Source organism: Musca autumnalis, unplaced genomic scaffold (genome assembly GCF_047663935.1).
Source record: "Musca autumnalis isolate F117 unplaced genomic scaffold, ASM4766393v1 scaffold_3, whole genome shotgun sequence".
NCBI lineage: Eukaryota > Metazoa > Arthropoda > Insecta > Diptera > Muscidae > Musca > Musca autumnalis.
The window spans coordinates 102,529,263-102,545,065 of NW_027411866.1; the positions used below are offsets into that span (position 1 = coordinate 102,529,263).

The window sequence follows — 15,803 nt, forward strand, 5'->3', positions numbered from 1 at the left end:
AAATTAAAAAATGAAAGTCTAATTTTGGGTACCAAATGTGTTCATATCTACTACAAACACTTTAAATTTCTCTAAAAAAAATTTGTTATGGATTACTTCTAACTGTACTCTTTGAGAATGGCACCAAAAAAGAGAAAATTTAACAGGTTGGATTTCTAGGTGAATTCAGTGCAAAAGTTAGGTGAAAGTAAAATATCAATATCAAACTAAAAGAACTCTATATTGACCAAACTTAATTCGAATATTGAAAAACAATGTATTAACTTAATTTTTATGCAGTTTTGTGTTTGCTCATTTTTGGGATTCATTATTGAATACGTGTGTTGACTAAAGGACTTTTGTAATGTAATTTCTTCAATATAATTCAATTTCATGTAAAGTTTTAATTATGTTCCCCCTCTTTCCCCCTAACGAAATTTTTTTTTAAAAGATCAGTAGTAGTCTAAGGATTATATTTTTCAAACTTTCAGCTGCATCTTTCCGCATCTTTGGAACTGGTTCCCAAAATACTAAGGATACATTTCAGGGGGTTTTTGTCATTTTTTCAAATGTGCAGGTGATACATTTTAGCTTTTTGAATATATAGAAGAGGCATTGTGAGGTTCAGTTATATGAAGGATACGTTAAAATGTGGTCCTCAATGTAAAATTTGGAAAATTCAGCCATTTTGATTGATTATTACGGCTAGAACCCTATACCGAATATTGGGCGGTACCTATTTATGGGGACTAAATCAAAGGGTGGACCTACATTAATCGACAATTTTCTAGAGATAGTCTACATCCACGAAAGATTAAGTGGCATTTCGGCCATTTTGATTTAATAACTTATATGAAACCCTCAAAATTCCGAAAATCGGGCGGTACAATTACATGGGGACTCTATAAAAACGTGGACCCAGTTCAAACAAATTTTGCTAGAAGGTTTTCTAACACTAGGGAATACCGATAGCCAAATTTTAGCCAATTTCACTGAAAGATGTGGTCAAGATCCCCAAAATGCCTTAAATCAGGGGGTACCGTTCTATGGGGGCTATACCTAATCTTTTTATTTGTGTTGCTAAACTACCCTTTACTGAAATTTTCGTATTGTTATCTGCTCAGGAAGTATTTTTGGCCGCTCTTCCCATACAAGGTCGACCACAGTGCAGTGGTCACAAAACTGATCCATCCAAAATTGTCAACATAAGACTATTTTTTTGGTATAGCCAACATATAAAGGTACCTCCCGATTTTCGGTATTTTCACAACTTTAGTCACACTTGTTGACCGAACTAACTATTATTTGACATTTGAGGTTTCCAGTAGTCACAAACTTCTCCGTAAAAATATCAATATAAGTTTTTGTTCTAGTACATCCCCCATACAACGGCACATCTCGATTTTCGGTATGTTGAGAATTTTAGCTAGATTTTTGGGACTGAACTATCCGCAATTTGACATTTGAGATTCTCTGCCAGAATATAGGCCCAAGTTTTAGTATAGCCCCATTTAACGTTACCTCCCAATTTCAGGTATTTTTACAATTTTATCTACACTTTTTGACCGAGCTACCTTTTATTTGACATTTGAGGTTGATATTACGTATACGCAGTTTGTGCATACAAATTATGTGGGTCATTGGATCTACATTTAAGTTAATTTGGCACAACTCTAGTTGCAGACTTCTCCATCAAAAATTGCCAACATATCGTCGGTGTCATGCTTAAGTGTTCCATACGCCATTTTTGACTTTTTGAGATATAGGCGGTTCCCAGGGTTTTCGCGTATGCTCTTTCTGACTTTTTCCTACCTGCTCTAGTTTCCAAGATATCCACCCTTCGGCCCGAAACCTTATGTTCATTTCAGGTATGAAATTAATATTTTAATAACTTACGAATTTAGAAATATATTCCAAAAATCAGAACTTTAATTTTCGATTTAGAAGGCTTGAATTTATTGAGCCAAAGATGGGAAATTTTATTTGTCACTTTGTTCCGTGTGATTTACAATATTTTACATTTGTGTCATAAGTGTGGATATGGAACAATTCGACAAAAACTCTATTTTTAAAAAATCTCTATAAATACTTTATTCCAAAAGATATTTCTCTAACTTTTGGCAAAGATATTCTATATACTATTACTAATATATTTAGTCAACAATACAAATATTTTCTTCAGTCAGCTTCAAGCAGTTGTGACGCAAACATTAAAATGCGATTATCTCAAAACGGAAAAATGACGTATGGAACACTTAAGCATGACACCGACGATATGTAGGTCCATGCATTTTTTGGTAAGTCAGCGATATAACGGTACCCGCCCGCTTTCAGGATTTGTCATTGAGGGTTCGAAGTGGTCAAGAAATTTCTCCATTAAACATTGTGAACATAGACGCACGTTGTGGTTTAGTCCCCCATATAACCGTACATCGCGATGTCAAATATTTTTATACAATGTGGAGGGTATAATTAAATTTGTCATTCCGTTTGTAGCACATCGAAAAATTTATCAGATACGAATTGTTCATCGGATAGCCCCAATAGAACGGTACCTCACGATTTTCGGTATTTTGAACTTTGTGGCCCCAACAACCCACCGAAATGTCTGAAATTTGGTATTTAGTCTACGTTGGAGGTAGAAACCTTTCCGATTGGAATTCGTCGGTATAGGTATACGTTTCAATATATAGAGATGGACAGTGGGTAAATAACCGGTAAATTGGGTAAATATTGGATAAATTTGTGGGTATTTATTTAGGTATTTACTATATTGAATCGTCAATACTCGTACAACTTCTTACACCCAATTCCAGGGTTAAGGTTGTGAAATCGTTTTAAAATGGAGAGTTTAACAATACTTTAAACATGAGGGTAAGTACTTGTGTAAATACCTGAGTATTTACCCAAATGTTGGGTAAAAACTCTTAACTGCCGAATTAATTAACGTAGGGTGCCAAAATTTGGCTGACATCTTTTTTATATCAACTGAACTCCTGGCATTGAAAATGGGGTCTCTGGGTCCATGTTTTGATATAGCCCCCATATAACCGTAACTCCCAATTTAATTTTACAATCTTATTGGTTGTAATTTGGCACAGTGAGTAACGAAGGGCAACGTTATCTTGTAGCCCCCATATGAGGGTACCCCGATTTCGAGTATTTACCAAGTATTGAACAAAAACTATTTATCTGCCGAACCAATTAACGTATTGTGTTAAAATTTGGCTCAAATCCTTTCTACACAACTTCTGGTACTGAAAATGGGGTCTCTGGGTCCATGTTTTGATATAGCCCCCATATAAACGTGCCTCTTAATTTAAGGTGTTTTTTTAACTATTAGCCCCATTTTACAATCTTATTGGCTGTAATTTGGCACAGTGAGTTCTCAATGTGTATAAAATATCCTTGCAAAAATTTGTCAACGTAGGTTCACGTTTTCTTGTAGCCCCCATATAAGGTACCCCGATTTCGAGTATTTACCCAAGTTTTGGGTAAAAACTATTAATCTGCGAACCAATTGACGTAGGGTACCAAAATTTGGCTCAAATCGTTCTTATATCAACTGAATTTCGGTATTTACCACATTGTTTTACGGAAATTGCTGAAATTTTGTATTTAATCTTCTTCATAAACGAAAGGAAACTAATTGTTTCATTTTACTGCAATACAACTTGTGGTGGAGGTTATAATAAGTTCGGCCCGGCCGAGCTTAACGCCCTTCTAACTTGTTAAGTTTTTACGTAACCGTGACCGTTTTTACGTGGTCAAACAACTTCTCCACCTAAAATTGTAGTCATTGGTACATTCTTAACAGAAAGAAAACCAATTATTCCATATAAGTTCAGTATATTTCTTAGTGGAGGGTATAAAAGGTTCGACCTGGCCGAACCTAACGCGTGTTTACTTGTTAGTATATTGATTTATTGTTATTAAATACATATGTATGTGTAAACATTTAACCAAATTCCATACGCTTTAAAAATAACATCTTTCTCAACGCCATAAATGACAGCTTCTGGATGACTGTAAACGACTATCAGCTTTACAACTATACACCTGGGCAAATTCCGGGAAGTGAGCCAGAGCATCATTAACCCGATCACTGTCCATGCCATGTTCACTGGTGCTAATCAAGTCCTCTGCATCAGATGTTGTGATACCACAAAAGAATTGGGCAAAATTGAGGAAAAATAATTTCTTCAGAGGCATTTGAATGCCATAGACAAGACGAGTTTTGTTCAATGATTCTGGGTGGAGATTGAAGAAAGTTTCATAGGCATAGCGTAAACCGCTGACATCGGCGATTTTTTCATCAATAACATAGGGATTCAGTTCACGCAGACATTGGAAATTATCATCAAAGTTGTCATTAGCCAAAATGTTATTATATTGCGGTGTATTCAGTTTGCCATTGATATCCACCTCCAGACCGGTATAATCAAAGCCATGCAGAATTTCATGTGCCAGTAGGAAACCCAAAGAACTATATTTGTATATATCCTCAAAGCTGGGATGGTAAATGGGACGCTGTAATGCTGTCACAGGAATAATGACAATATTTGAACGTTGTATAAAATAGGGTGAAGAACTGGAACCGGTTTCATAGCTTTCCAGATGGAAATATTCACTGGCATTTGAAGACAACGTATTGTTGTTGCCCACATGCAAAGCTCGTACATTGAAGGCCAGCAGTTTTAAATGATTGCCATAGAAATCACTTACATTCAGCGTCAATTCGGCATAGTGGTTCTCCAGGACTGGTACCGTGTTGATGCGCGGCAAATTTCCAATTTTCAATTGGATGTGGTCTAACTTATTGAGAAGATAGGACATAATGGTTTCATTGAAACCATGCGTATTTTGCCGCAACTGTTGTTTCAACTGTCTGATGATGTTGCTGAAGAGCTGATGGATTTTTGATGTTTCTTCAAGAATTTCTGGTTTTTGTTGTTCATAAATCCAATGCATGGCCAAAGGTAGAAGGCTACGTGTTGAAGACAAACAATCTTCTTCCATGAAATTCTCTGGACCCTTGAGATGTACATGCCACAGAAAACGAATTTCCAGATATTTACAAATGAAACGGTGGTCATATTCTTTTAGCAATGCATCCAATGCCTCTAGGTAGGGAATATTTTGTATATAAAGTTCCATGTTGGGATCCAAAGTGGTTTGTTGTAAGACAATTTTAAAATATTTCTTTAACCATGGCAGCGGTAATTCCTGCATTGTTATCAATTGACTACCATCTTCATCGGGTATCTCATCAAGTTTCAATAACAATTCCTCAAATTCATTTATTTCACGCCATAGCTTTGCAAAGGTCCTTGAATTTATTGGGACATCTAAAGAATCGATGAGGACTTTAAGATTGTCCCTTGTCAAGGCCACAAAACCACCACCTTCAACTGGCTTATCCAAATCCAATGTTAGTTTACTCGGGTCATCCTTCTTTTGATAGATAATTTCTTCAATTAACACACCATTCATACCATAGCGACGCATCACTGCCAACGTTTGAACCCAATCAAATTCTACGGTGTTTTTAGGATTTGCCCACAGTGTTGGCCATTTCAAATTCTCATGAATTTTCATCCAACGTAAATATTCCAAAGGCTTGTAAATTTCCACATCTACACATGATTTATAATATTCATATGCCTTGCGTACAAAGCGTGGACCATTTCGAAGACGCACACGGGCCATGTGATGTGAGAGTTCACGATTCACTTGATAATCCAACATGGTAAGAGTCTCAAAGAACTTATTCCCAGCACCATCAACATGTTCTCCCCATTTACCGCAGGCATATTGATAGTAATCTTCACAAGGGTCAGCATTTAAGTCCATAGAACTTTCGATCAGTTTTTGTTGTCGACGATTTATAAATGAGGCCAATTGGGAGGCATTCGCGACTGCAGCGTCACACATTGTCAGGGTCACCAAAAGTAACCCCCAAAAATCGATTTTTCGCAATAACATTTCAAGGGAAATGTTTTTCTATTATGTTTTCCTTTGTTGGGCGACACTGTTGTTGTTTTTGTTTTACGCTGTTTTTGTTGATCTGCATCAACAACACTCTGTTTCCGTTGCAAAATTATAACTGATTTATTTGTAATATTGACAATGGATTAAACAGACTTGTTAATAATTTGTAAATACAGTTGGGGCTGTATAAGTGGTAGAAAGAGAAAGCTATTTCAAGAGGGAGATCTTTAATACTGCGAAGAGATTAACTATGTAATATTGGTACCGATATTCATATCTGGACGAGATTGCTATGATGAAATGGACCAAAAATTATTTATTCTTTCCACCATGAAATATTTCGAACTATAATAGAATAATTAGTTTTCTTTCCAGTCCACATTATTTGTTGGAGACGTTTTTCGGCCACGGATACCCCAAATGCCTAAATTAGGCCAGGAAATGTACCATAAAATGTCTTCAATCAGGCGATACCTTTATTAGCTAAAATTTTCAAAATAGTAATCATTGGGAGGTATCCTTATATGAGGACTATACCAAAATATGGATCTATGTTGAACAGGTTTGGTGGAGAAGTTTCGTGATTGTAGTTTGGTTAGGAAATGAAGCTAAACTTCTCAAAACACCTAAAATCTGGAGATATCGTTGTATGTAAAATTTTTCCTGTAAATTTTTTCACGACCATTGGTAGCCTTAAATATAAAATTACGGGTAGTTCAGTCAAAGAATATAGATAATATCTTCAAAATACCGAAAATGGGGGCAATTCCTAAACATGAACCTCAAATATTAAATTATACGTAGTTCAGTCAAAAATTTAAGCATATATTCTTCAAGTACCGAAAATCGGGAGGTACCGTTGTATGGTAGCTATACCTAAACATGGGCCTATTTGACAAGTTTTGTTGGAAAAGTTTCGTGGCTGCTGGAAACCTCAAATATCAAATTACGCGGAGTTCAATGAAAACTTGTAGTTAAAACCCTTAAAATACCGAAAATCGGGAGGTACCGTTATATGGGAACTATACAAAACCATAGACCTATATTGGCAATTTTGGTTGGAGAAGTTTGGTGACCAATGGGAACCTTAAAAGAAAAATTAGAGCAAGTTCTGCTAAAAATTGTAGCTATAATCCTCAAAATATCCAAAATTGGGAGGTATCGTTATATGGGGGCTATACCAATACGTTGACCCATTTGACGATTTTTGGTCGACATATTTTGTGAACTCTTAAATGTGAAATTACAGGTGGTTTGGTCAAAAATGTAGTTCAACTCCTCAAAATACCGAAAATCGGGAGGTACCGTTATATGGGGGCTATAGCAAACCATCGACCTATGTTGACAATTTTTGGTGGAAATATTTTATGACCACCAATTTTAATGTGAGTTATGGTATTCGGAAATGTCCAGAGTTGTATAGTTCTGGTTGTACAGTCTGGCAGATTGGACTGACTTCTAGGTTTTGCATGGTCAATGAGGATGTCCCTTCCAGAATTAGCGGAGAGTGTCACAGTTCGCTAGATATAACTATCGTGTCAATTGGTCTAACAAATGACGTCACCTGGCAACCCATCGTTTCTCTTGGGTCACACCATCACCCCATAATTGTCTCCACAAGCCGACCGCCCGATTTTATCACCTCTGAAGGCAACACTTTCATCAATCATGGGAAAACTAATTGCCCTAATTTAACTAATCAGAGATCTACCCACCCCTTCTGATGTTCGGAATCATCACTGCTGCAGCCGTTCGAAGTTAGACCGAGTTTCTTAAGGGAGGCGACTGGATTAGCAAATCAGTGTGAAGAGTTGCGCATGTTATTTAATCTAGCTCTTCGGGAGTGACAGGGCGAAAAGAAGATTACATCGCGTTAGATCTCTTCCTACCGAGAAAGGAACTTCCACATTTCACAGCGGATGATGTTGCGAATGTCATCAGAAACGCTAAATTATCCAAGGCATTGGGCTATGAAGAAACCTCTATGGTAATGCTGAAACAGCTTTATGAGTCAAAAGTCGAGTATCTCACCAAAATTCTTAACCTTTCGCTAGACAACTACATCGTTTCTGAAACCAGGAAAATAGGCAGGTGGTCCCACCACTGAAGTCAAGCAAGGGTGCCAGCCAATGTGAGTCATATACACCGATTCCGCTTTTTTCGCACGTAACAAAAACTCGTGAGTTTTTATTCCTCCTCAGTGTCAGAAATAGCTATCCACTTGCCGATCGATCATAACCATGGGTTCCGTAAGCAGCATACCACGACAACAGCGCTGCTTCCCATATATACAAATATAAGTCGAGTACTCAACCAGAGTAAGTCGTGCGACAGGACAGTCTTGGTAGCGTCCAACTTATAAAAACACCATTTGATACTGTCAGGCAGTCCACGCTGTTTAAGGACATTGATCAGACTACACTCTGGTCAAGTTTGAAACGTTTTATAATAAATTAAAAATTAAATTGAGATTGAGATTGTAACGTATGCGGATGATTGTACGATCTTGGCGTCAGGTACCTCATTCCGATATTTTACCGCCACTAAATCTTTGGCCACTCTGTTTGCCACAAGTACTGCAGAGATGAACACTGAGTTAAATGAATTCCGACTACCAACTACGGAAGATTCTAGGGGCCACGCTGTCGAATGCATGTTCACGTCGTCCACACATGACATAGCTATCTGCGACAAGCTGAAATGTAGGAACTTATAACGCGATAGGTCGGCCTGTAGTAAGTTATGCGGCGCCAATGTGGTCCGCCAGCATAAGTGCAACGCGATAGAAAGTATTCAAATCTGTCAGAATGCCGCCCTGAGAACTACAACAGAGTGCTTCCTCATGTCTTCAGTGTACCAACTACATTAGAAGACAAAACTTCTTTCAGTACAGCAACACAATGACATGCTCTCGTTGCAGTACTTGCTCGAGTGTTACCGTAAAGGGCATCCTAATCACCATATGGTGGATGGTGGAGGTCCTACCCAGACATGTCAGGAGAGAATTTCATGATCTAGAAAGAGAGGTCCAGCATGACACGAGATCAGCAGCCTATTAAGCAGGATTGGATGAAATTCACACCAGATCCAGTCGCAGATGCCACAAATATATACCGTGTAAATGCGGTCCTCAGAGAATACCCGAAGAGCGTACTCTGCTATGACAAATCACCCGGTATGGTGCATCCGTATAAAATCCTATATGGCAAGAATTTATGACGCCGGGCAAAACACCAGATCAGCATGCGGCATAAGGCCCGCACGACACTCTGCACCTTTTTAACTACCTTGCCAATCCTGCTCAACTAACTCCAGTAGTTTTGTGGTTACAACCCATCGAAGCAGTTGCATTCCTAGGTCTGGAGATACACCCAGGCACAAATGAAGCAGAAAAACGAACTTACAAACATATCCTAAGCTGACACAACAACAACAATATTAAGAGAAATTACCATTATCCGTTACATACTGTACTTGCACGTTACGTATTCTCCGTCACACTCCTTTAGTCGCGCTCTATCGCTATCTCTAAGTCTCGTTTCCCTGTGGGGGAATTAGGTCTGGCTTTATTCTGCTCTTACATTCTTATCATCGTTCGTAATTATCAATTTTCAGTATGAATTTGTTCAGTTCAGTACATTTTGAATTTCTTTGTTTGTTTACATTGAAAACAAACAAAACAAACGGCTACTCTTCCTAATGTCTCTACTTATAGTACATTGCAGGCTGATAACACCAAACTCACACATTGCGCAGCGCCAACATCAATACGCTTTAGCCACCAGATTGTCTGTGATGCTTAGTTGAATTAGATGAAAACAAAAACTGTGGATGAAAATAAATCTTGACATTGAACTGAGCTCCTATCAACACTTAGATGAGCAGCTGCAGTGTTGCATGCATTTTTCTAAAGTAGGGTATAACACAACTGTATGAGTAAAACGACGTTAAGTTCAGCCGATCCGAACTTTTTATGCCATCCACCATCAATTGTAATAAAGTAAAATGTAATAAACAGTTTCATTACTTCCATGAAAGTACTATGTTCCATCTCTATATCAAGGCTTATTCGTAGGAGGAGTAGAATAGTTTATCTGATATAATGTGTTATATTGATGATGTTTACCCAGTGAAAACCTTCAAAATACTTTTAATCGGGAGGTACCATCATATGCGGTATATACGAAAACATGGACATACATATATTGATCGTTTTCTGTGTGGTAGTTTCCACTGATAATCCGAAATACAAAATAACATCCACTTCAGTTCGAAAAATTTTTGACAAATGTCGGTAAAATTAAAATGCAAAATTGTGAATGAAATGTCCAAATAAAAGTTATCGGTACAACTTTACGACTACTTTCTTTTGATCGCTAACTTACCAAAAATATCGTTAATTACCGTATTTATTAACATTTTAATTTGACCGTATTTTGTCGGTAACTCAAGAAACGAGTTAGAGAATCGCACTATTATAACAAAACATACACTTATATTTATAATTTTACGAATTTGACTTTTCTACCCACTAAGACCCGCAATACCAAAATACCACTTGTTCAGTCCGAAAAGACAACAAACCCAAATAATTAAAACCGGGGCATTCCGTTTTTAGGGGCTTTGCTAAATCGTGGACCAATACCAAGAATTCTCTGTAGGAAAAGTTTGCACCTAGGGTTGAAGACTAAATACCAATACCACAATTTCAGTGGAATAGTGTGGCTAAAAACTTCAAAAAAAAAAAGCGAACCAACAAAATACCAACTTTAAGCCAATTCGGTTGGATAATGTTATAAATCCTTCTTCTTCTTTATTTGCATATCAGATGTTAAGCGATCATACAATATTACATTTTGTTACATTATTTTTGGCAATATCTATTTTCCGTGGAAATCAATAATTGACTGTTTTAACCGCTGTTAGAAGACTGAGTTCATCACTGTATCCCGTCCAGTCTTGAATATTTTTTAGCCAGGACAATTCTCTTCGACCTCTACCACCTCTTCCTTTAACTTGGGAATTGAGAATGATCCCCACAAATGTTCAAAAATTGTCGCAAAACTTGTACGCACGATTACTCTCGAATACTACCTCTAGGCATACATCAGGTTCGAATATGGATTATAACGGTCCACTCCTTCAGGTACCTCCCACACAAAATTTGAAATAAGTGCAGATTAGTGACACCTCACGAATCGTTATGAGATCCTGAGATAATGGCGCATAACCTCAAAAAACGCTGCACTATGTCGCGAGTTCAAATAAACGGTGGCCAAATATAAAAGGAGTTGGCGTTGGCAGATGAATTTTGTTATAAATACTTATAGTTCACTGACAATGTCAAGAGCAAAAAATTGGGATGGTCGGCCCACGTTTTGGGATGCAACGGTACTTCTTAATGTTTCGGTATTTTGAATATTTTAGCTAAACTTATCAACCAAATTAGTTGAATTTTGAGATGCGGGGTTTTCACTTTACAAAAACACTTTTCCGGTAAAAATTATGGACATAGGTCTACGTTTTGATATAGACCCCATATAACGGTACCTCCCGATTTTCGGAATTTTGAAGATTTTACATGTCGCCTGATTTTCGGTATTTTCAAAGTTTTAGCCACATTGCAAAATATTTTTACAGAGAATTGTTGGTATTGGTTCACGTTTTGATATAACCCCAATGGAACCGTACCGCCCAATTTTCGTGTTTTTAAGGTTTTAGCCACATTATACACCCAAAATTACAGAAATTTGGTGTTCAGTCTTCATATATTTTTGTGAGTTTATTGAATACATCAAAATTTTGTCTTCAAGTAAGAGAATTTTCCTTAATTTTTTTTTACCGATTAATGGTCAAATAATAACGCTCGCGTACATACTTGGATTACGTCCAAATATGGAACGTACATCGTACCACTCCACAATGGGGCCAATGACAGGTTTGCGAGGCAACAAATCACTGGGACAAGCTAGACCTTCCAAATTTTGTACAGATGTTTATAATAGGCTTAGAAACTAAAATGCCAAATTTGGTTCATATCGGTTCATATATACATATAGCTGCCGTATATATGCTCACCCGATTTCAAGCAATTGATGGACCAAACACGCAAATTCTGCCCAATTTTTATGCGATTTGGAAAATACCACGGAATTAGGACTACAAATAAGTTTGCCAAGCTATATTGAAATCGGTTCAGATTTTGATATTGCTCCCATATATATTTTCGCCCGATTTTAGGTATTTGGGCACCAATCCCGCTATGTATGTCCAATCTTGATGAAATTTGAAATGTGTGACGGATTTTGGTCTAGAAACATTTTTGGCATATGATATTGAAATCGGTTCAGAATTGGATATAGCTCCCATATATATGTTCGCCCGATTTCAGGCAAATGATTGACCATGCATGCAAATTCCATCAAATTACAATAAAATTTGGAAAATGTTACGGAATTCGGACTACAAATAAGTTTGTCATGTTATATTGAATTCCGTTCAGATATATAAATAGCTCCCTTATATACATATGTTTTCATGGTTATGTCTGTGGTCTGTTATAAGTTAATAAAAAAGTAGTAAAAATCGGCTAAGATTCCGCCACAAAAGCCAAGTTTGTCTGCGATATCTTTGAAATTATATATTATTATTATATACGTCTATTAAATTTTTCCGAAATCCAATTGATAACATTAATGGTTTTCCGATTATTCTCCAACCAAAACATAAAAATGTCCACATTTTTAAGTATTACGACATCTGAAATCAGATTTTTATGAAAAGGCGCAGCTGGGCGCAGCTAATTTTTTCACAGAATAATAGTACACATTAATACCTTTCACCACATATATATATAATATCCTAGATCTACCTAGATCTCAAAAGTTATACTCCAGAGAACACATGGATAACAAAGCAAAATACTCCAAAAAATACATAACATCTTAACTCAAGAATACATTTACCACGCATAATATTTTTATTATTTGTTAACACTATCTTATTTTACATACCCATTGAAGAGCTTTCCATGTTTAAAAAATATAAAAATGTTGAAATGTTCTTTTTGGCGCTAAAAATGCTTTCACTACTTATTTATAATGAATGTCGGAAAATTATGCATAAGAAAATATGTCACCATTACTAGATCAGTATGTCGCAATGTGATGTTACCAGATTGATTTATTTTTTATTTTTAGTGATTCAGAGTGTTGGCAATCGAAATCCGTTATTATTTTTTTCAAATTTTTCACTTCAAAAATTGACTTTTTGCCTCGAAAACTGTATTGGCCCCATCGTGCACTCCTTAGGATATCTCCCACACAAAATTTGGAACATGTAAAGTTTAAGGTTTTTTACCCTCAGCATTTATGCTAACGAGGGTATATACACTTTCATACGGGCAAAATGTGCTTTATCGAAATAATGGTTTTAGAACCCAAGTATGTTTGGACGAAATGTGTTTCAGGCAATTTGGAGTCGACTTAGCAATGTCCGTACGTCAGTCTGTCTGGCTGGGGCGCACGATAACTCCCGAACGGATGAACCGATTTGGTCCAAAATTTGGCTTTCGCAATATTTTGTCCAAACATAGTTTAAGTTAGAAGATGGCTTATAGCGGTCCACTCCTTCCGGTACCTCCCCCACAAAAGTTCGGAAATGTTCGGAAAATTTGTGCGCACGATACCTCTTGAAGGAAGTAACCGATTTGGTCCGTACTTTGCACATCGTGAAATTTCTACCAGAATTAGATGAGGTTCCAATGTGGACTCAATCGACCCATTCCTTCAGGTTTCTCCCACACAAAATTTCGGAAAAGTCCAGTTTAGGACCTGTTCACGAATCGCTTTCATTTTTGTTGTAGCAACTTATATTCACTGCCCCCCATACGACGGCACAAGTTTCGTCAGGGGCAAATCCATACTTCCTGAGAAAATAGCCTGTAATATAAAAAAGCCCTATGAAACCGTGTGTAGTGGTTGTAGCGCAAGATAACTGTAGAACGAATCTGCCGATTCGGTCCACAATTTGGTCTTTGTAATATTTTGTGCAAACTTAGTTTAAGTTCGAAGATAAGTCATATCGGTCCACTCCTTCAGGTACCTCCCCCACAAAAGTTCAAAAATGTTCGGAAAAATTGTTCACACTATAACTTTTGATGGGAGTGACCAATTTGGTTCATACTTTACACGTCCTAAAATATCTACCAGAGGTTCGAATATGGACTATATTTGTCCACTCCTTCGGGTACCTCCCACACAAAATTTTGTATAAATTCACTTTAAGACCTGCTCCTTGATTTTTGTTGAAGCATCTTGCATTCGCTGCTTTAATTACACCAATAAAAGTTTTTTCAGGGGCAAGTCCACACTTCTTGAGAAAACAGCCCGAAAGTTGTAAAAAACCCCTATGGCACCATATGTAGTGGCTGGAGGGCTCGAACCGAATATAGCTATATTATGCCCTATCTATCTATATGCCCGTAAATTTTTGAGATTTAATCCAATCTATACTTTTGTCGGTGCATACGGCCAAAATTTTGAAAACCACCTAAATACATAAGTTTTTTTTTGGGAAAAAAAGTATTTCAATCCACACAGGCTGAGGGTGTATCTCTGTCGGCAAAGCCGACTGATACTTTTTTACTTGTTTTTGTTTCATTTGAACGCACTCTTGCTGAAAATAGCTCCAAAAGTCGGAACATTTGACAAATATTTTTTGTAGTGAGAACAACTTACAATTTACGTGCAAGTAACTACATATATTCAAAAATCGCGAAAGTAATATGTATTGCAAAATATTATAATAGATTTTGGAAAGGGAGGTAAAGGATACTTTTCTTTTGCAAAAAAGTTTTTTAACTGGTTGTGGAATTGCAGTTAGCTTTATGTTTTCTTAGTGAATTTTATAATGTAAATTCGATCATATACTTAAGTTTGACCTAAGGTTTTAGTCATGATGCCCTCCAGGGACGTACGCAGGGGGGGGGGGGGGGGCACGGTGGGCCCGGGCCCCCCCGAAATGGTTTGGTCGAACAAAATTTGTTAAGCTACTGTAACTAGTTATTATATGTTTTTCTCATAAAAATGTATGTTTGCAGATTTCAAATTAAAACTTTTATTTTCTTAAGTCTCTGAACAAAAAATGTACATCATTAACAAGTTTTGCAAGAAAGTATTTTAAAAATTTTTATTTGTATGGTGTATTTGAATGAAATCTGAATTACTTCTTCATGTCATATCTTTCCACTATCAAATGCGAATTCCTTAATGAATATACTCCAAGTTTATTCATATTCGAACTAAATAGAGCTCTCGAGGCTTAAAGCTCATCCTGGAAAAACAAAAATAACGAGTTCAGTATTGTGGGAATGGAAGTAAATGAAAAAATGTCTTTTGGATAAAATGTATGTAGGGTCGGTCCTTCGTGGACTACATCTTGAAAGCCAATTAGATATTTGTTTTACTGCCATCGCCAAAACTTTGTTATTCGATCTTAGACAAATATGCTGCTAAACAGTATGAGAAAATATTGAAGACAAATGAGTTTTTGTGCGTCACTTGATTTTTTTCCTTATCATCACCGAAGTATATTTGTAGCTTCAGACTTTAAGGTTACGATATTATGTATACAAATAGGTCTCATCAAAATAATGATTTTAGACTCCACATATCGAACCTAATATGGACTATCTCGGTCCACTCGCAAAATTAATTCCAAAAGTACATCAAGTTCCAAGAGAATATGTTTGGACAACATCTTCAGGTCCTCATACAAGTCTAACATAACAGCAGTTTAAAGACTGTTCGAGGATCCTTTGGACTTTTTGTAGT

The 15,803-nt window shown here is 36.8% G+C and overlaps 1 protein-coding gene across 1 annotated transcript; it reads right to left on the bottom strand.

Moving 5' to 3' along the window:
• Positions 1 to 3,881: 3,881 nt before the first annotated feature.
• On the bottom strand, positions 3,882 to 6,097 carry LOC141397229 (neprilysin-2-like). Its single transcript, XM_073973325.1, has one exon. It carries the CDS (start codon positions 5,962 to 5,964, stop codon positions 3,976 to 3,978), a length of 1,989 nt encoding a protein of 662 aa, XP_073829426.1. The 5' UTR covers positions 5,965 to 6,097; the 3' UTR covers positions 3,882 to 3,975.
• Between the last annotated feature and the right edge of the window lie 9,706 nt (positions 6,098 to 15,803).

Bases quoted from the DNA above. Each gene is read 5' to 3' on its own strand.
- LOC141397229 (XM_073973325.1), bottom strand. From the start codon at position 5,964: ATGTTATTGCGAAAAATCGATTTTTGGGGGTTACTTTTGGTGACCCTG.